Source organism: Carcharhinus amblyrhynchos, chromosome 23 (assembly GCF_965287045.1).
Source record: "Carcharhinus amblyrhynchos chromosome 23, sCarAmb.v2.hapA, whole genome shotgun sequence".
In the NCBI taxonomy this organism is placed as follows: domain Eukaryota; kingdom Metazoa; phylum Chordata; class Chondrichthyes; order Carcharhiniformes; family Carcharhinidae; genus Carcharhinus; species Carcharhinus amblyrhynchos.
This window is the reverse complement of record NC_137346.1, coordinates 27440888-27463434: the sequence shown is the minus strand read 5'-3', so window position 1 is coordinate 27463434 and position 22547 is coordinate 27440888. Positions and strand designations below refer to the sequence as shown.

General features: G+C 43.5%; 1 protein-coding gene across 1 annotated transcript in view; it reads left to right on the top strand.

The window, feature by feature from the left end:
* Positions 1–392: 392 nt before the first annotated feature.
* Positions 393–22547, top strand: part of vkorc1l1 (vitamin K epoxide reductase complex, subunit 1L1) — a 48559-nt gene continuing 26404 nt past the window's right edge. Inside the window, exon 1 of the mRNA XM_080210534.1 lies at positions 393–605. Coding sequence (XP_080066660.1) covers positions 415–605 — 191 coding nt within the window. The 5' untranslated portion in view covers positions 393–414. The remainder of the gene's footprint in view (positions 606–22547) is intronic.

The following is a 22547-nucleotide window of genomic DNA, read 5'->3' as shown; positions in this document are numbered from 1 at the left end:
GATGGCTGGCACTCAATGTATTGGGTTTGGACGGCTGGCACTCTGTATTGGGTGTGGAGGGCTGGCACTCAGTGTATTGGGTTTGGAGGGCTGGCACTCTGTATTGGGTGTGGAGGGCTGGCACTCAGTGTATTGGGTTTGGAGGGCTGGCACTCTGTATTGGGTGTGGAGGGCTGGCACTCAGTGTATTGGGTTTGGAGGGCTGGCACTCAGTGTATTGGGTTTGGAGGGCTGGCACTCAATATAACTTTGATCCCATTCCATTCCAGCCTCTCACAATGTCGCTCCCTGAGGTCGGCGCGCTTGTGATGACGCGGCCGCGGTGGGCGGGGCCGTGGTGCGCTAACGTCACAATGGGCCGGGCGGCCAATCAGCGCGCGCGACGTGCGGGCCCGGGCGGCAGGCGGAGGGAAGATGTCGGCGCCCATCCTGAAAGTGGCGACCCCCGGCTGGGAGAAGGTGGCCCGGGGCAGCGTCTGCCTGCTCGGCGTACTGCTGTCCGTCTACGCGTACCATGTGGAGAGCGCCCGGGCCAGTCAGCCCGGCTACGTGGCCATGTGCGACCTGAGCGAGCGGATGAGCTGTACCAAGGTGTTCGGTTCGAGGTGAGTTGGCAGCTGTTGTGGTGGAAGGGAAGGCTGGGGGTGAGAGAGAGAGAGTGGGCGCTGCCCGGGCACAGGCCTCCCAACCACCCACACCCCCGGAGGAGCCTGCCCGGCCCTCTCTCTGCACCCTGACAACCACCGATGGAATGTGCCTGTGTCCCAGCCGGCACATTACCTCCCCAGTCTCCCCTCCATTCATCCACATTGAATTGGAATAGTTGCTACACAGGGAGGGCTTGTTGTCAATCTCAAACCAAGGGGATCTTTCTTTTTTTTCTTCACAATTGGGAGGGAATAAAATTGGGCAGCGCCGGTTTTTGCTCCCTACCTCCAAAAAGTGCTTCATGTTTTGCTGGAGGAGCTGATGGAAATGCACAGTTGTCACTGGGGTTTCACACAATAATGATAGGCATGTGAAATATTTGCACCCCGCCTGTTCTGAGATGATAAAACACTCGCTGTTGAGCAAAACTTAAATCTTCCCAAGCGTGACTGGAGAGAATAATTGAGCTTTGTTACATCAAGGAGAAAACTGGGCTGGTCAGTCATCTGTCATAAGCGTTGCAAGCGATTGAAGATGTTGAATGAATCGAGCCTCGCATGATCTAGTTTTATTCTTGCCCAGTGTTTAAAAGCTTTGACTTTTCGTGGTATATTGTTATCAGGGTCCTTTGTAGGCCCAGTGGTGACACTAGATGTAACTGCTGAAGCAACACCTTCATGGAAATAAAATTCCGGGTGTTACTGTCTGTCACCTTCCTTTCTTTGCAACACTTCTTTTAGGGTATGTTGAGAATTTCATGGGTATCAACAGGATCTGTTTTGGCAAATACTATGTTGATGCATCCAAAGATTGATTTTTGCCATCTAGTTTTATGTGGAATTGTATGTGCGTACTGTGTAATTTAAGTTGGTAGATTTGACTGCATGTACTTTCATATTCCTTCAAATTTTCTGTGTGCTTAGTTTTGCTGAGAGTAGTGTATAACCATCAGTAGTGTAAATTAGTGAGTAAAGTTGCAGAAATGTTTAGAGTTTTGAAGAATAATAGGTGATCTTATTGGAATAAGTATCATTCTGTGAAGGTTTGATCTGTTAAATGCTGAGATGATGATTCCCCATGTGGGGGAAATCCAGAACTAGTGGGCACAGCAAACTAGCAGCCTCCCATTGGAGAGAGGCGAGGAGAAATCTCTTCTTTCAGAAGGTTGTTAGTACTTGGAACTCTCTTCCCCAGAGAGCATTGGTGACTGGCTCATTGAATATATTGAATATCATGGCTGAGTTATACAGTGTTTTGACTGATAAGGGAGTTGAGGGTTATGGGACTGCAGGCAGCAAAGTGGAGTTAAGGCCACAGTCAGGTCAGCCATGATTGTATTGAATGGCAGAGCATGCTCGATGGGCTGAAAGACTCCCAGCTACTCCTATTTCTTACGTATGCAATTGCGCCATACGTTGCAACAGAGCTACAAGAAAAATAATCTTGTGTGGAATTTGGACCTCGAATAAGGCAATTTTCAAACAGGCTGAACTTTGGCTTACTGGCCTTTTGTTGGGAGCCACAGATGAATTTCAGGACAACCATATTTTGCCAAACCAGAACTTATTGATGCAATTCAATGATTGATTGAGGTCCTATTTGATAAATACGTCGGTAAGAGTACATGGAGTTATGGGGTTTATTTAAAGAAAATCTATTCTTATAATTTGCAGCTGAGAGGAAGCAAGAAATGAAGCCTGATTCAGACATTGGCATTACAAAGGTTTACTTGACTGGATCATATGGCGCACACTCTACATACCAATGTGACATGGGTAAGATGGCATGAAGTCGTGAAATTTAAAAAGAATAATGTTACAATTATAGCAATGATGAAGAAAAGAACTATAATCAGTAATGATCCCAAATAGTAACGTGGGCTGTTTGTTGGGGAGAGGGTATCGGAACAAACCCTCAGTCTTCACCCTTTAATCTTAGAGTAATTTGTCCAAACTGAATTTTGTTAGGGGAGAGATGCCCATCATAAAGAACCCTATTTTGGAAAGTAATATTGGTGTATGGGATTTTAAACCTACATCCCATCTCTCAATGTCACGATTGCTTCCCTCTGAGGATACTTAAAAAACACAGTTGCAAAGAGATTGGATTTTTTTCTCAATTTCAGCTTTTAAGCTATTTGAAACAGTGAGTTCTGTTTTCAGAAAATACAATGAGACTGGATGGAGGAGTTGGAGCCCCTAGGGTAGCAAAGCTTAAAAAAGTGGAAATTTAATCAGTCCTGGGGTAATTGCTGAGTGACTCTATACAATTAGTCAAAATCCTAACCCCATTTGGCTCCCCCCCCCCCCAATGATTAGAGTTTGAATTTTAATGGAGACTGTTTACAAACACGAGTGTTCAAGATATTGTTAATTCTATTATACTCTTGAATAAAACTCAAGTTCATTTCTTGCTTCCTCATTGCTAGAATTACACAAAAATTCTCATGACTTTGCCATCTTGTCCATAACTGTCATGTTGGAATATGTCACAAAACCACACTCCTCCAGTCAGTAGACTGTGGCCACATGATCTTCAGTTTGGCTTTTTTTTGCATGTGACTTAGGCTGAATCCTGTTATAAAGTGCAACATCAGTTGCAGCCATCTTATTAAAGACCTGGCCGTTAATAGCATCACTCAATCCTGTGTTAATTGCATATTGGGAATGTTACTTTGATGTCTAGTATTAATAGTATTTTTACCATTATTATCTAGTCTGTTGTCATTCTGTATAATTATTTGTGTTTGGAGTGAGTAGATATGCTATCTTAATTTAAGTAGTCCATGTGTGCTTTGATATATTCACTTAATTCAGTCTTTTGCCCTTGAAGGGAGGTATTGAATGGTTTTGATCAGATGATAGTGTCATGATCCATGAGGGATCATGGGGCAAACAATGACTATTAAACCAAAACATTTACTTCCTGGATCACTCACTGCTCTTACAAAAGTAATTCACTGAGCTTTTTCTGTGTAGTTAGATCACATATAGATGTAAACAGTGCAGTAATTGCTGCCTTGTGTTTGTGTAGCCTTCTGTTTTAATGTTGCATTTTTAATTTCTTCCTTTTAAATAGTAGAGACTTAGTAAAGTAGGTGAAAGAGTCATGGTGATGATGCAGTAGCGGAAGATATCTCAGAACCTCTAATATGTAATGATTGATGGATGGTACCTTGCTTTGTGTTGTTTACAACCTCTTGTTCATGAATGATGCAGATAGAGTTTTATGAATTGTTCTTTTTATGTCAGAACTTTTCCTCTGGCAGCGAACAGCGATATATGCTTTCAACTTCAACATAATAGCTGTATACACGTTATGGGGTTCGTAGGGAATAGGCAAAAATTGTGTTCAATACTGTTGAAGCAAGTTTTCCTGGTTCTGCAATCATTTTTATTGGTAGAATTTTAGTTGAGGCCAGTCGTATGAATGTAGTTCTGAAATGAGCCTGGGGGCGTGATGGTGGGGCAGTGGGGTTAGGAAGGACCATAAATAATTGTGTTGAATCAAAATGTCCTAAACTTCTGTTTATAGCCTCTGTCCCCCACACAAAAAGATCCCATGCTTTTAGTCATTCGCTTGTTGAAATATAGACTCATGGCACTGCCTCTAGCTCCAACTTATCATTTTCCACATGTTCCAATGATGTGTGTATATATAGGCCTTTAAAATTTAAATTTGGCGACACTTAGCCACTTAATTTCTTTATAACCAATTCTTACATGTTGGAGTCCCCACACTGTGGCCTTGACCCGTCATTGTGTATTCTTACAGTTTTGGGGGAGAGACGCCTTTATTGGAGATTTGATTGTAATTTTGTATCTTTGGCTTCATGACCTCCAGTTTTAAATCACGTCTTGAGTTTCTTGTTCTGTATGTTGTGTGATTACTTCACTGGTTGTAGTAGAAACTAACAATTTCTCCACTAAAGCACTCAAGAGAAACATCTTTACCTAGGGAGTGGTTAGAAGGTGGAAGTTGCTAGTTGGTGAATTAACTGAGCTGAATGGGCACTGATGCTTTTACAAGGAGATTGGATAAGTACATGAGGAAGCAGAGTATAGATGGGCCTGCAGATAGGATGGGAGAGGGTTAGTGTGGGGCACAAGCACCGATACAAAGCAGTTGGACTCAATGATGCCAGTCCTGTTTAACACTCAGGTCTAGCTGTGCTGATCCAGTAGTTTGGCTAAAGACACCCAATAAAAAACAAGCCTAGCTGATTTGGAGTGCATGCATTGCTCAGTAACTTCACTGGCTCACAACAATTTCTTTACCTTTATGGAAGACACAATCAAAAACAATATTTTCCCCCCTAGATGGGGGAAAAAGAAGAGATGAAAACACAAAGGGATCAAGTCTGTTCTAAATCTCAGTAAAAACAAATACGTAGAATCCGAAATGGTTAAAATCTTTCTGCTAAACTTTGGAAACACTACATTTTTGTTTTCTTCATGCCATTGCTGGAAGCATGTAGAAGGCACAGTATACAAGAAAAATACTGAGGCAGTGATAAAGACAGTGAGGCAGTACTGGAAAAGCTCAGAAGGTCTGGCAGCATCTGTGGAGCTACAGTCAACTAGGGATGTTAACGCTTTCTCTGCTGAATGTGCTGAGTGTTTTGCTGTGATTTGAGTGAATTTAACCCACAAGTGACGGATGTCTGTGGTTTTTACTGAGTTAGTTTGTCTCAGCTCGGAAGTAGAATGGTTGCAGTTGGCCTCAGTGAACTGTTTGAGGTGAAAATCAAACTTGCGTCCATTAGTGTCTGAGGTTTACAGCATTGAGCTAGTCACCGACTGGAAATGTGCACGTCGGGCAAGAACATGCACAATCTGGTTTGGGCTTCTTGTGGTCAACAACTCTGGTGCACATTGTCAAGGCTTATGAATAAATAATAGCCAAGGTACGAGAGGGCATCTGCTCTGTAGTCCAGAGAGGGTTTTGGTTAATGGCATGCAGCAAAATTACTTTTTGAGACCAAAGGGCTTTGTGATGGTTATTGTTTCAGCATCACTTTTCAATCAATAATGTAGAGTATCAAAGTAATGGAAATTAGAAGATCACATTTGGGACATCATTAATGCTTAAAATTTCAGTTGCTTCCAAATCCACGAAAATCTGACCGGCTGTTTCGCAGTTTGGATGCATCGCAAATAGTGCTCAATCAACTTTGTCATGATGCTTTTATTTTCCCTTTCCCCAAGAAATGAAGACTTTAAACTATTTCCTATGTGTCACCCACTACAGGAATGGAGAGGCAAAACTTAAGTAAATTGCTGTTAAACTTTTCTTTCAGATGTTGAATTGTATTCACTGTGATGCACTTGAGTATTTATTCTACTGTGAGAAATCTGTTCTTCAGCATAGACCAAGGGAACATTGCTGTTCCTGTATGCTTTATTATCTTTAAAATTAGAGTTGTTTGAGTCATTTATGGTATAGAAAGACCATTCAGCCCATCAAGTCTATACTAGCTTTTCACAGAACAACCCAGCCAGTCCCGTTCACCTACTCTATCCCCATAGCCTTCCAAGTCTATTTTCTTCCAGTGACCACCCAATTATCTTTTGAAATAATTGATTATTTCTATTTCCACCTTCCTTGTGGACTGCAAGTTCCAGGTCATGACAGCTTGCTGCATTTAGAAAGGCTTTCCCTTGCATTCAAATTTGATACATTATTGTCACATGTATTAGCATACTGTGAAAATTATTGTTTCTTGCATGCTATACAAGCAAAGCATACCATTCATAGAGAAGGAAATGAGACAGTGCAGAATATAGTGTTACAGTCATAGGTAAGATGTAGAGAAAGATCAACTTAATGTGAGATAGGTCCATTCAAAAGTTTGATGGCAGCAGGAAGAAGCTGTTCTTGAGTCGGCTGGTACGTGACTTCAGACTTTTGTGCCTTTTTCCTGACGAAAGAAAGTGGAAGAGAGAATGTCCGGAGTGCACGGGGTCCTTAACTATGCTGGCTGCTTTGCTGAGGCAGCGGGAAGTGCAGACAGAGTCATTGGATGGGAGGCTGGTTTGCATGATGGATTGGGCTACATTTACAACCTTTTGTAGTTTCTTGCAGTCTTGGGCAGAGCGGGAGCCATATCAAGCTGTGAAGTAACTAGAAAGGATGCTTTTTATGGTGTATCTGTAAAAGTTGGTGAGAGTCGTAGCTGACATGCCAAATTTCCTTAGTCTTCTGAGAAAGTAGAAGCGTTGGTGGGCTTTTTTAACTCTAGTGTCGGCATGGGAGGAGGATGTACCAGGACAGGTTCTTGGTGATCTAGATATCTTAAAACTTGAAGATTTTGAACCTTTCTACTTCTTCCCAAATTAATGTAGACAGGGGCATGTTCTCTACACTTCCCGAAGTTGATGACAATCTCCTTCATTTTGTTGACACTGAGGGAGAGATTATTGTTGCCATACCAGTTCACTGGATTCTCTATCTCATTCCTGTACTCTGTCTCGTCGTAGTTTGAGATCTAACCGACTATGGTGGTGTCGTCAGCAAACTTGAAAATCAAATTGGAGGGGAATTTGGCCACACAGTCATGGGTGTATAAGGAATATAGTGGAGGGCTGAGAACACAGCCTTGTGCGGCACCAGTGTTGAGGATGATCATGGAGGAGGTGTTGCCTATCCTTACTGATTGTGGTCTGCGAGTTAGGACGTTCAGAATCCAGTCGTGGAGGGAGGAGCCGAGGCTTAGGCCACGGAAAGTGGAGATAAATTTCGTGGGAATAATGGTATAGAAGGCTGAGTTGTAGTCCGTAACAAAGACACTTATGTCAGACTCCTTTTTATCTAGGTGTGCCAGGGTTGAGTGCCGGGCCAGGGAGATGGCATCTGCCGTGGACCCGTTGCAGCGGTAGGCGATCTGTAGTGGATCCGGGCAGTCCGGGAGGCTGGAGTTGATTAGTGCAATGACTAGTCTTTTGAAGCACTTCATAATGATTCTTCCTGCATCTCATGTCCACAATCTTAAATCTGTGTCCTTGTACCATCAGCAAGTAGGATTATGTTTTCCACGTCTACTTTATCTAAACCTGTCAAATGTCCACTCAATCTCCTTTGCTTCAAGATCAGCCTTAGTTTCACAAGCCTAATCTTGTAGCTAAAATTCCCTATCCCCGGATCCATTCCGGTAAATCTCCTCTGAACCTCTAAGACCCGCGCATCCTTCCTAAAGTGTGATAACTTGAACTAGATGTAATGGAGGGGATTGTCTGGCCTCCCTATGATGTGTTTCTCATGGCACCAACATCCCCCTGCTATCGATAGGATTCCACACTGCCGGGAAACCTGCAGCAGGGATGTGCTGTTAGTGGGACCAGAAGATCCTTCTGGCCAATTTTCCAGTTGTAGCCTAAGTAGAGCTTTGTAAAGGTTCAGCATGACTTCTCCATTTGTACCCCGGTGTACACTCAGTATATCCTGCTAACTTCAATGATCCAGGCACATGTATCCTCACTTCCCTCTACCCCTGCACACTCTTTGGGACTGTCATTTAGTCTGCATTGTCTTTCCCTATCCTTTGTACCAAAATACATCACCTCTCACTTCTCTGCATTAAATTCATGCTACCAGCTAAGTGCCCATTCTGCTAGTTCATCCCCCTTGTCTGTAACATGTTCAAGTTTGGTATTGTTGGCAAATTTTGAAATTTTATTCTGAATTCTAATATTCTAGTTGTCTCAGTACTCGCCCTGGGAGACATCCAGCATCCTCCAGCCTGAAAAATAACTTTTTGTTTTACTCATTCATGGGACATGGGCATCAGTGGCTGGCTGACATCTCTGGTTCGCCCTTGAGAAGTTGGTGGTGAGCTGCCTTCTTGAAACACTGTAGTCCACGTGCTGTGTGTTGACCCACAGTGCTGTTAGGGAGAGAATTCTAGGATGTTGACTCAGTGACTGCAAAGGTTAGGCAATAGATTTCCAAGTTGAAATGGTCAGTGGCTTGGAAGGGATTTTGCAAGTGATGGTGTTCCCATGTATCTGCTGCCCTTCTTCTAGATGGAAGTGGCTGTGGGTTTGAAAGGTGCTACAACTTGCTATTTTCTATCCTGAAGCCAAATTTGTTAGCCAGTTGACACTGATTTCCTCACCCCATCCATTCCATGAGCCCCAGTTTTGTTAACCAGCCTCTTTTATGTGGTACTTTTGTCAAATACTTTCTTAAAATCCACGTTGCAGTCCATTCATTAACCTTCTCTATTAGTTCATCAAAAAATTCAATTAGATTAAAACACCAACTATATTTTCCAATTCTGCCACTGATTTTAAACCAAATGACCTGTAATTCTTAGAACAGTCCTTAACATTCTTTATTGAATATGCATGTCACTTTCACCACTCTCCAATCCTGTGGCATCTCCTCATGTATCAAAGAAATGTAGGAAGATTAAGGTTAAACCCTTCCTTCCACCTTAAACATCCTGGCACCTTAAACACCTTGATTTTAATCATTCTACCACTGGCAACAGTGCCTTCAGACACTTAGGCTCCGAACTCTGGAATTCCCTCAAGTCTCTTCCTCTCTACATCCCTCGCTTCCTTCCACCATTTCTGCCACCCTACCATACCATACCATGCCTAACTTCCTTTAGTAACCTGAGATGCAAGCTATTTGGACCAGGTCACTTAACTCCCATGCCATAGTCAGTATTTCCAGTGTCTCCAGCTCAATTTTCACCTTATCCATTACCTCTATCATTTCCGTTTTGACTGATGTTTCTCCGATTTCTCTTCCTTGATGAGCATGAATACAGTGTCCTTATTAAGTATTCTAGTGCTACCCTGTACCTGTAAGTTTGTATCACCTTCCTTATAGAGGACCCACTCCTCCATCTGATTACAATTTACATGCCAGTAGAAATGTTTTGCATTCTCTTTTATGTTGACTGCCATTCTATTCTCATATTCTCTCTTTGCCAACCTTACTCTCCTCTTCTGCTCTCTTTTTTAACCTGGTTCTTGCTTGCAGAGTTCTCCTATTGTGCATTGTAAACCTGTCTTTGTATTCCTTCTTGTAGTTCTTTGTCTCCTGTAGTGCTGTACAACAGTCTCATTTTACACATCTTACTCCTCTTTTCTTCCCCTGTATGCCTGTGCCCATCTCTCTCTGGCAATTTGGTTAAACCCTCCCAGCCCACATGAAAGTTCCCTGTGAGGACATTGGTTCCAGTCCTGCAGGTGCAACTCGTCCCTTTCGAAAATCTGACTGTTGGACCTCAGTGTCTGCTGTCTCTTGTGTTGTTGGTTTGGACGTGTCCAGAATATTCTGCGCCCTCTCCGTGATGTCCTTTATCCCAGCAGCAGGGAGGTGCAGACTCGATGGGCCGAAGAGCCTCTTCTGCAATATAGTATAGGTTGAGGGAGCTAGGTCTTTTCTCCATGGAGAGACGAAGGATGAGAGGCGACCTGATAGAGGTTTATAAGATGTTGAGAGGTATAGATAGGGTGGATTCTTGGAGGCTATTTCCCAGGGCTGAAATGGTCGCTATGAGAGGACACAGGTTTAAGGTGCTGGGGAGTAGGTACAGAGGAGATGTCGGGGGTAAGTTTTTCACTCAGAGGGTGGTGAGTGAGTGGAATCGGCTGCCGTCAATGGTGGTGGAAGCGAACTCGGGGCCTTTTAAGAGATATCTGGATGAGTACATGGGATTTAATGGGATTGAGGGTTACAGATAGGCCTGGTAGGTAGAGATATGATCGGTGCAACTTGTGGGCCGAAGGGCCTGTTTGTGCTGTAGTGTTCTATGTTCTGTTCTGAGCTGAAGATGCTCCCTGCACACTTGGTTCCCTCAAGACGTGAAATGTCCTAAAGTTCCCATGTGATGCAGAAATTGCAAGCAACCGATGCCCATCAATGATCAACTCCAGGATATGGGTTGTCAATGCATTAAAATAATAGGACTTTGCTTTTCCAATGTAGTTTTATTAATATTTGATGCATTCTCCTTATTTTATATAATAACACAACCTACACATTTATATAGCACCTTTAACATAGTAATCACCCCAGCACACTTTACACGAGCATTATCACTCATTGCACGTGAAATATTAGGACAAATGGCCAAAGATGTGGTCAAAAAGCTAGCTTTTAAGGAAGCGAGGGATGTAGAGAGGAAGAGACTTGAGGGAATTCCAGAGTTCGGAGCCTAAGTGCTTGAAGGCACTGTTGCCAGTGGTGGAATGATTAAAATCAAGGTGTTTAAGGCGCCAGGATTGGAAAGAGTGCAGGTATTTTGGAGGATTGCAAGGACGAAGAAGATTGAAGACGGAGAATTGAGGCAGCAAAGTGATTGAAAATGATAAGAATTTTAAAATTGTGTCATTGCTTAGCTGGAAGCCAGTGCATAAGCCCATAGTTTACGGTTGGGACTTGGTCAGCAGTGTTTTTGGTAACTTAGATGACAGAAGGTCCAATGTGGGAACCTGTCCAGATGTGTTTCAGAATAATCAAGTTTGGAAATAATGGGCAGGGATTAGGATTTCAACCACAGATGAGCTGAGGCAGGACAGAATTGAGCAACATAGAAGCAGAAATAGGTGGTCTTGACAATAGTGCAGATATGAAGTAGAAAGCTTACCTTGTGGTCAAATAAGATACCAATGTGCAAACTGGCTTCTTTGCCAGAGGGTTGGACTCCATGGCTAGAAAATGGTGGGGATTGAAGATATGGCTTTGTTTATTAGAGGAAATTTCTGTTGATGAAATACTGGATATTGAACAAATAAAATGACAATTGATGGACAGATTAAAATCATACAATTGATACTTCTAATGGCAATTAGAATCATAGTTACACTGGTCAGATTAGATTAAGATAATATAATCTGCATTTCAGATAGTGCCCAGTCAATATTGAGTGAGATGTTTTAATCCTGCATGCCATTCCCCAAGAACTAAAGGCTGTGGGCTGTTTCTTCTCGCACTTCTTCAGGAATGAAGACTACCAGCATTATCATAAAAATGGATAGACAGTCTTTGCTTCAGCTTGTGGCAAGCATAGCTAGCTGAAAATCATAGAATCCCTCCAATGCTGAAGGAGGTCATTCAGCCTCCTACTCTCTGACTGAGCAACTTACTAGGTCCTATTCATGTCACCCCAGGTATTTGCCTTGCTAATCCTCCTAACTCACATCTTGGGACACTAAGGACATAAGAATTAGGAGCAGGAGGTGACCTCTTGAGCCTGCTCTGCCATTCAATAAGATCATGACTGATCTTTCCATGAACTCAGCTCCACTTATCGGCCCACTCAGCCTAACCTTTAATTCCTTTACTGTTCAAAAGGGGAAATTTAGCATGGCCAATCAACCTAACCTGCACACTTTGGCGTGTGATTGGAAACTGGAGCACCCAGAGAAAACCCACAAAGACACAAAGAGAATGTGCAAACTCCGCGTAAACAGTTGCCCACTGTCACCAAGCTGCCCACAGTGATGTAGATATCAAAGGAATTCAATGCCGTTCAAATAATTGCTGCTTAATATAACAGCATGGAAGTTAGGGCCTCAATTCTAATTATAGAGGTTGAAGTTTAGAAAAGGATGAGGACTGTGTCCTGAAAGATGTTAATTACTTTAAATGGAGACATGTTGTTCTGAATGAGCTTTATGCGGTTCTTTAACATCTTGTAACTGATATTTTGGGAAGATCAGTCTCCAGATTATGTTCAGCAACCTTAAACCATATGATTTAAAAGATGGAAATCCAAATGTCCCCAGTGTCTTGCCTTTGTTGAAAATGCTTTCACTCTTCCTATGTCTCGCTTTTCTAAGCGTAGTCACTTGTTGAAAGGCAACCTACCCCTTGGCCTGCTTCAGTATTGTATACTATAGCAATCTGCAGTGCCTCCACTCTCATTAAAAATATATTGGCCATTTAGCAAACTTCCTCAGAGATTCTGATCCTGTGTGTTCACAATTCTCTTCTGCTTCTGCTCTCTGGGAACAACCTGAAAATAGCCTTACATTTCCACACTTATTCTGTTTCAAGAGTGGTGCCCAGATTCCTGAAAGAAAAATATTAAATTTGCCTTAGCAACTGTAAAAAGCACCTTAGTTACCATTAATGCACCAGGATAGACTCGATATTTATGAAATCAAAGGATTTAACTAAATATCAAAAATGGCTTTTGGACAATTTCACTCGAGGCTCATCAGGGGGAGAGAGGGTGCCATTGTCAATGGGGTGCAAGTGATATCCACCCCCCCTAGACTGGCTAACTCTAAGAGTCAGGGACAAGAGGGGGCTGCTGGGAGGAGGAAGGGGGGTGAGGAGCGGAGGAAGGAGAGTGGGGAGAGGAGGAAGGAGGGTGGGGAGCAGAGGCCTCAGCCTCTTAATCTGCATAACAGATTTGAGGTTCTTGCTTCCAGTCTGGAAGAGGACGAGGCAGGTGAGGTTGGTGAGCAAACTGCACACGGTACAGTGATGCAGCAGGACATAGGCAAAGAGAAGGGGAAAAGGAACGTAGCAGTGATTGGGGATAGTGGGCTGAAGGGTATTGACACTGTCCTTTGTCACAATGACAAAGTGCACAGAAGGGTGTGTTGTCTGCCTGGTGCTCGGGTTCGGGATGTCGCAGCTGGGCTGCAGAGGAACCTGGAGTGGGAGGGTGAGAATCCGGTCGTTGTGGTACATGTGGGTGCCGGCGAAGTAAGCAAAATGCGGACCGAGGATCTGGGGAGGGAGTATGAAAAGCTGGGAATGGAATTAAAAAGTAGAACCGACAAGGTGGTCATCTCTGGGCTACTGCCTGAACCGAGTGCAGACGGGCGTAAGGTTGACAGGATTAAGGAAGTGAATGGGTGGCTCAGGGATTGGTGTGGGAGGAATGGGTTTGAATTTATGGGGCATTGGCACCAGTATTGGGGTAGGTGGGACCTGTTCGGGCGGGATGGGGTTGGTCTGAACCGTGCTGGGACCAGAGTGCTGGCGAATCGAGTAAAGAGGACTGTAGACAGGGCTTTAAACTAATTGGGGGGGGAGGGTGCGAGGGCAGGTGACGTTACGAGGTCTAAAGTTAAGGATAGGGTACAGGTAAGGGAAGAGGCCGAGGATGTCCCAATAATAGAGGGAGTAGGGGGCGTGAGTATCGTTGGTGGCGTTATGGCAAATAGGGTCCAGGTGAAGGCTGGGATGAAAGCGCTTTATCTGAATGCACGAAGCATTCGGAATAAAGTGGATGAGCTGGTGGCGCAGATCGACACAAATGGATACGATCTGGTGGCCATTACAGAGACGTGGCTGCAAGGTGACAGGGACTGGGAGCTGAATGTACAGGGCTATCAAGTGTTTAGGAAGGATAGGCAGGAGGGAAAAGGGGGGGGGCGTAGCTCTGCTGATTAAGGATAGCATCAAGGTGGTAGCAAGGGATGATATTGGAGCCAAGGAGCAGAACATGGAATCGTTGTGGGTGGAGATTAGGAACAGCAAAGGGAGGAAGACGCTGGTGGGTGTCGTCTATAGGCCCCCAAATAATGATCTGGAGGTGGGGCGGGTTGTTAACACGCAAATAAGTGCGGCGTGCAGGAATGGGACGGCCGTAGTTATGGGGGATTTCAATCTGCATATTGATTGGTCGACCCATATTGGACGCGGTGGGCTCGAGGAGGAGTTCTTGGAATGCTGCCGGGATAGTTTCCTGGAACAGTGCGTGTTGGAGCCGACGAGGGAGAGGGCTATCTTGGATCTGGTGTTATGTAATGAGGCGGGTAGAATTAGGGACCTTGCGGTGAAGGATCCTCTTGGGGAGAGTGATCATTATATGGTGGAGTTTCTGGTGCAGATGGAGGAGGAGAAAGTGGGTTCCCAGACACGCATACTTTGTTTGAATAGAGGGGAGTACGGTAGGATGAGAGAAGAATTGGCGAATGTGGACTGGGGGAGCGCGTTGGAGGGAGGGTCTGTTGAGGAGCAGTGGAGGATCTTTAAGGAGATCTTTCTTGGTGCTCAGCGGAAATTTATTCCGATGGTCAAAAAGGACGGTAGGAGGAGAGGTAATAAGCCGTGGATAACGAAGGAGGGGAAGGAAAGTGTTAAATTAGAAGTGGAGGAATTTAGAGTAGCTAAGAGTAGTGGGCGAGAAGAGGATTGGGAGAGGTTTAAATGTCAACAAAGATTGACAAAGAAGTTGATAAAGAAGGGTAGGAGAAACTATGAAGCTGGGCTAGCGCTTAATATAAAAAAGGATAGCAAGAGTTTTTATAAATATATAAAAAGGAAGAGGCTGGCTAGGGTGAACGTTGGTCCTTTAGAGGATGAGAAAGGGGACCTAGTGGTAGGGGATGGGGATATGGCAAAGGTATTGAATAACTTTTTTGTTTCTGTCTTCACGGAGGAGGACGTGAATAATTTGCCAGGTGTTAGTGATGGAAAGGTGGTAGGACTGGAGGGTCTTAATGACATTACTGTTACTAGAGAGGCGGTGCTCAACAGACTGGAGGGGCTGATTGTGGACAAGTCCCCAGGACCAGTTGGAATGCATCCGAGGGTTCTGAAAGAAATGGCGGAGGTGATAGTGGATGCCTTGGTGGTTATTTTCCAGACGTCGCTGGATTCCGGGGAAGTGCCGGAGGATTGGAAAACGGCTAATGTTACGCCGTTGTTTAAGAAGGGTGCCAGGCAAAAGGCGGGGAATTACAGGCCGGTTAGTTTAACGTCTGTGGTAGGTAAAATGTTAGAATCCGTCATTAAGGAGGAAATTGCGAGGCATCTTGAAGGGAACTGCTTGATAGAGCAGACGCAGCACGGTTTCATTAAAGGGAAGTCGTGTCTGACAAATTTACTGGAGTTTTATGAGGATGTGTCTAGGGCGGTGGATAGAGGAGAGCCGGTGGATGTGGTCTTTCTGGATTTTCAGAAGGCGTTTGACAAGGTACCTCACAAGAGGTTATTGCAGAAGGTCGAGGGACATGGAGTTGGGGGTAGGGTGTTAGCGTGGATAGAGGATTGGTTGTCAAATAGGAGGCAGAGAGTGGGGGTCAACGGGTGCTATTCGGATTGGCGGATGGTGACTAGTGGAGTGCCCCAGGGGTCGGTGCTGGGGCCTCAGCTTTTTACCATTTATATAGATGATCTGGAGGAGGGAACCGAGTGTAGGGTGTCGAAATTTGCTGATGACACCAAGATTGGGGGAATGGCAAATTGTGCGGAGGGTGTGGAGAGTCTGCAGAAGGATCTAGATAGGCTGGGTGAATGGGCCAGGAAATGGCAAATGGAATTTAATGTTGGCAAGTGTGAGGTGGTCCACTTTGGTAGGAAGAATGGTAGGAAGGACTATTACTTACGCGGCGAAAAACTGCAGCAGGCGACGGTGCAGAGGGACCTCGGGGTCCTTGTGCGTGAGTCGCAAAAACCCAGCTTGCAGGTGCAGCAGGTGGTCAGGAAGGCGAATGGGATGCTGGCCTTCATAGCGAGGGGGATTGAATATAAAAGTAGGGAGGTCTTGCTGCGGCTGTATAGGGCACTGGTGAGGCCGCAGCTGGAGTACTGTGTGCAGTTTTGGGCGCCGCACCTGCGCAAAGATATTTTGGCCTTGGAGGGAGTGCAGAGGAGGTTTACTAGGCTGATACCAGAGTTGAGGGGGTTGAGCTATGAGGAGAGGCTGAATAAACTAGGCTTGTACTCGTTAGAGTTTAGAAGAATGAGGGGAGATCTCATTGAGATGTATAAGATGATGAATGGGATGGATAGGATAGAGGTGGAGAGACTCTTCCCGCTCAAAAAGGACAGTAGGACTAGGGGGCACAGCCTCAAGATAAAGGGGGGGGGCGGTTTAGAACGGAGTTGAGGAGGAACTTCTTCACTCAAAGGGTGGTGAATCTCTGGAATTCTCTGCCCGTTGAAGTGGTGGAGGCTGCCTCGCTAAATATTTTTAAGACGCGGGTTGATGGGTTTTTGATAAGAGAGGGGATTAAGGGTTATGGGGAGAGGGCGGGAAAGTGGAACTGAGCCACGACAGATCAGCCATGATCTTATTGAATGGCGGGGCAGGCTCGAAGGGCTAGATGGCCTACTCCTGCTCCTATTTCTTATGTTCTTATGATTTTTGGTCATCTGACCAATAGCATATAATGGAGGTTCCTGGATGACTAATTGGGGGACATCACTCGTCACTTCTGTCTAATTCATGTACGTACACAATATCCCTACTGTGTGGTTTACTATCTAATCAATCTCATAACCAAGTCAATCATTTGTCTTCTGTTCCATCAGTTTTAACTTTAGATAAGTTTCTTATGTGGAATGTTATCAAATGTCTGTGGAAGTTAATTTAAACAACACCTATAGACATTCCCCTGTTATGCTACAATTTTAGTTACTTCCTCAAAAAAATTCGATCACTTACTTTAGATGTGACCTATCCTTTGTAGGTTCCCTCTAATCAGCTCAATTTCTCTTGCATGTTCAATCATGTTGCCTTTTAATGAGAGATCTTTGATCAGGGAGTTGAGGATTATCCAGGGCCAGGCAAAAGAGTGGAGTTAAGGCCACAATTAAATTAGCCATATTCTTTTTGAATGATGGAGAAGACTCGAAGGGCTGAATGGCCTACTCCTATTTCTTGTGTTTGTATTTGTTCTTGCCCAGATTCCAAAAACTTTCCTACACCAGATTTTAGACAGACTGGTCTACAACTTACTGATTTTTCTTTTTCTCTCGCCTTTCTTAACTTGCAAATGTTACTTGTACTTATCAATCTATAGGGGCAATTCCTGACTCAGAAAAGATTCAGAAGATTGTGGCTAAAACAGTTTCATCATCAATTTCCTTTTACCGTTCTCGTGTTGACACCTTCAGCACTTGGGGACTTGTCAGTCTTTAGTGCCTTTTTTTCTAATACAGTTTTCTTGTTAACTTTAATGACTTCTAATACCTCATCACGAGTTGCCCTGGATTGGCAGGTATATTATCCTCCCCTTCAAAGAATGATGTGACCTGTATTTTCATTTTATCATATTACCTGCAATTTTGTTTTCTTAAAGGGCCATTTTACCTTTGACTACCCTTCTACTATAATTGTAAAAATATGTTACTTTTCATATTTTGGCAGCTGTTAAGTATTTTCAGCATGTTTGCTGTGCTTTTTATCTCTCTCAGCCCTCTGCTCTGTGCATTTTGGTGTGTTGTTCCTTTAATTTTATGTTATCTTTCACCTCATGTCGAAGATGGGTGTTTTGTTTGGGAAACAGAGTTCTTGTTTTCACCAGAAGCAGCACTTGTAGAGGAACGAGTGTGGCAGTGTAGTCATTATGTTAATAGTCAAGTAATCCATGGGCCTAAACCATTAATCCACTTCAGACATTTCTGCTAATTCTGGGACAATAGAAGCTATTCCACGTGGAAAGAGTTAGATGTGAACAGGCAGGGATGGTGCAGTGGTTAGCACTGCTGCCTCACAGCACCAGGGATTAGAGTTTGATTCCCAGCTTGGGTCACTGTCTGTGCAGAGTCTGCATGTTCTCCCTGTGTCTGCGTGGGTTTCCTCCGAGTGCTCCTGTTTCCTCTCACAGTCTGAAAGATGTGCTGGTTAGGTGCATTGGCCTTGCTAAACTCTCCCTTGGTATACCCGAACAGGAGCTGGAGTGTGGTGACTAGAGGATTTTCACAGTAACTTCTTTGCAGTGCTAAGATAAGCCTACTTGTGACACTAATAAATAAACTTAACATACTTGTAAACCATTAGATTGGGAAGTGACGAGTCTTTTAGAGTAGCAGGCAGGAGCTGGAACAATGGGTTAAGGTGTATGTATTGTAATGAAGGAGTGTGGGTGATTTAAACGTGGTGAGCAGGAAGCAAATATTTTACAGGAATGCCTGGGCTTAGTATTAACCGAAACTTGGCCGCATACAAGACCAGGAATGGGGAAAAAAGTATTGGAATAGAAAATAAGAGAGGGAGTGGCAATATTGACAAAGTAGTAAATACCTGATATAATAAAGGTTGATGTAGCAAGAAGGGGTTACAGTCAGTCAATAGACTGGGAACTAAAAGATTAAAAAAAGGGGTTTGTTATATTAGTACAGGATTATTACAGACTTCAGACTTGTGGAAAGGAAATGGAGGAAATATTTGTTCAGTCCATGCGGTCTCACCTGATGGGCTGAGAGGTCTCCTCTGGAATGTATAATTCTATAGTCAGAGGGGATGAGTAGAAAAATTGATTTATCTACTTATTGATTTGAAACAGAGCGGGAGAAAACGGAGAAAAGGGAATGGAATCACACGTGTCCATGACTTCCTCTAGCACTATATTAGTCTAAAAGAGTGGAGGTAATTGCTCAATCTTGTTATGAATAATTAAATGGACGAGTTGAATGTGGGTGAGGCCTAACTCACCCTGGAACACTGCTCTCGAGAGCTTACATTGTATCTGTCCAGCATCAGTTTGGTTTTAAAACTTGCCTCCTTGTTTTCAAATCCCTGTATGGCCTTATCCCTGTCTACCTCTGCAGCTTCGACAGGCCCTGCGACTCTTGTTCCTTATCCAACTCCAGCCACTTGTATGTTGCTTATTTTAATTCCTCCTTCGTTGTACACCATGCATTCAGCTGTCTAAGCTTTGTGCTTTCATTGGTAATGTCCCTCTGCCTCTCTTTCTCCCCCTTTCCTATTTAAGGCACTCTTTAAGCACTTTGACCAAGCATTTGGTCCCGTCCTACTGTTTTACTTTCTGTTTTTCTAATAAAATTCTCTTTCGTGAAGCACCTTAGGGTATTTTATTATGTTAAGGCTGGTTGCTTTTAGTTGAAATGCTAGTCACATAACCAACTAGAAAGTTGGTTTAAAAAGGAGAAACAGATTGGGTTAAGGAAGGTTTTGGTAAAATGAGTGAGGTGGAAGGAGAAATTGCCACAAAGCCCTGGAGAAACAGTGAGATTTTGAGTGTAAAAGTACAGAATAAGGGGGAGGCAATGGTGTAGTGGTATTGTCAATGGGCTAGTATTCCAGAGACCCAGGCTAATGCCTGGGGATCAGGTTCTAATCCCACCACGGCAGATGGTGAAATCTGAATGATTACCACAAAACTATTGTTGATTGTCTTAAAACTCATCTAATGTCCTTTAGGGAAAGAAACCTGCCATCCTTACCTGGTCTGGCCCACGTGTGACTCCAAACCCACAGCAATGTGGTTGACTCTTAAATGCCCCCTCAAGGGCAATTAGGGATGGGCAATAAATTCTGGCCAGTTAGTGACACCCACATCTCATCAATTTTAAAAAAAGTTTATTATATCCAGGAAGCCAGTAGTAATTTAATGGATAATAGAAGTAGAAACCAATTATAATTGTTACTTATGCACAAACTATGCAGTAACTTTGGGTGTGGACCAGATGTATTGTTAAACAAAAATGTATGAAGTTGTCTTAAGTTGCAGCAAACCTGTTGTTAGCTATATGAAAAGAGCATCTCACTATCTGGCAATCCACTGAATGATGTGAAGGTGCTGCATTTGTTCTGAACAAAACTCACTTCAGAAGTCCGAATTATATCTATTACATCATAAGTATTCTTAAATGATATGATGAGTCACCCTTTCTTGCAATGGAGCTGAACTATTACAAGTATCAAAGCCTTATTCTCTTGGGTTTTAATTGTAGGAGATTTTAAGTTTAAATTTGAAGGCAGATGCTGTTAGGTGCCCCACCACAGCAAAGTTCAGGTCAATGAAGAATTAAAGGAGAATGAGAAAATAAGATGTTAAAACTGGGGTAAGACAAGCTAAGAGAGTATAATGAATTAATTCAAAAATACCAAGAACAGTGAAGTTCCTCCCACAATACAAAAATGTGCAAGTTGGGTGGATTGGCCATGTTAAAAATTACCCTTTTATATCCCACAACATGTAGGTTGGGGGATTAGTGGGGTAAATATGTGGGGTTACAGGGATAGGGTGGTCCTGGGCAAGAAGCTATGTCAGAGAGTTGGTGCAGACTTGATGGGCCAAATCAGAAATAGAAAATGCTGGAAAATCTCAGCAGGTCTGACAATATCTGTGGGGAGAGAATGGAGCTAATATTTTGAGCCTAGATGACTGTTCTTTTGAGCTGAGAGCAAAGTAAGAACATAAGAAATAGGAGCAGGAGTAGGCCATCCAGCGTCTGCTCTATCAAGCAATTCCCTTCAAGATGCCTCGCAATTTCCTCCTTAATGACAGATTCTAACATTTTACCTACCACAGATGTTAAACTAACCGGCCTATAATTCCCCGCCTTTTGCCTGGCACCCTTCTTAAACAACGGCGTAACATTAGCCGTTTTCCAATCATCCGGCACTTCCCCGGAATCCAGCGACGTTTGGAAAATAACCACCAAGGCATCCACTATCACCTCCGCCATTTCTTTCAGAACCCTCGGATGCATTCCATCCGGTCCTGGGGACTTGTCCACAATCAGCCCCTCAAGTCTGTCGAGCACCGCCTTTCTAGTAACAGTAATGTCATTAAGACCCTCCAGTCCTACCACCTTTCTATCGCTAACACCCGGCAAATTATTCACGTCCTCCTCCGTGAAGACAGAAACAAAAAAGTTATTCAATACCTTAGCCATATCCCCATCCCCTACCACTAGGTCCCCTTTCTCATCCTCTAAAGGACCAACATTCACCCTAGCCAGCCTCTTCCTTTTTATATATTTATAAAAACTCTTGCTATCCTTTTTTATATTAAGCGCTAGCCCAGCTTCATAGTTTCTCCTACCCTTCCTTATCAACTTCTTTGTCAATCTTTGACATTTAAACCTCTCCCAATCCTCTTCTCGCCCACTACTCTTAGCTACTCTAAATTCCTCCGCTTTTAGTTTAACACTTTCCTTCACCTCCTTCGTTATCCACGGCTTATTACCTCTCCTCTTACTATCCTTTTTGACCATCGGAATAAATTTCCGTTGAGCACCAAGAAAGATCTCCTTAAAGATCCTCCACTGCTCCTTAACAGACCCTCCCTCCAACGCGCTCTCCCAGTCCACATTCGCCAATTCTTCTCTCATCCTACCGTATTTCTACCCGCGGAGATTTATAGTATGGTGGGCCAAATGGCGGCCTCCTGCAGTGTAGGGATTCTATGATTAAAAAGGATTATGAAATGCAAAGTGGGACTCTTGGGAGGAGAGGATTGTTTATTTTCAGATGGTTAAAAATTGTTGATATTAAATAAGCCATTTGCACTAATTTTTATTAAGTGGAAGCCTGTCAGAAAGGACGCAAAGCTTGAAGTGGTTGCGAGCAAGATGAATCATGATATGATGGAAGTAAAAAGTTTTACAAAAGATAATTTAGATGTAATTTTAAAATTTCTTAGGCTGTGGTCTCCTCTTAATTCTTCTACTCCACTGATGTTTTGTCCAATTCCCTCTGAATTGCACAATAGAATACTTTGAGAAAAGTACATTTTTAAGTTTGTCACTTTTCTTCTAATGCTGATAGCAAGTTGGTTGAGGAAATTAAAGGAAGACAGGGCAGCAGGCCCTCAATGGAATTTAAGTGGGAGTATAGCATTCCAGTGACTTGCAAAATCGGTTATCATTGTCACTACTTTGAGGAATCAATAAACATGAAATCAGTATTCGAGGACTGTAAAGTGGTCAATGCCAATCCAAAAAGGACATTGAGGTGACCCAATAAGCCTAGAATTTGTGGAAAAAAATATCAGAAGGCACCCTTAACGAGACGGGTAAATTTAGTAAAATGAAGTCCGCGTGCATTTGAGATGCAGTGTTGCCCAACACTTACTGAACATGTTTGAGGAGCATGGCAATTTTGTGGATTGTATTTGAGGGACTTAGTTAACTTGGAATTTTGATGTTTGAAATGGCTACAATCTAGGTTAAGGGGGTATGAAGTCACATTTAGAAGACGGAAGATGCACAGTCTTGTCTGA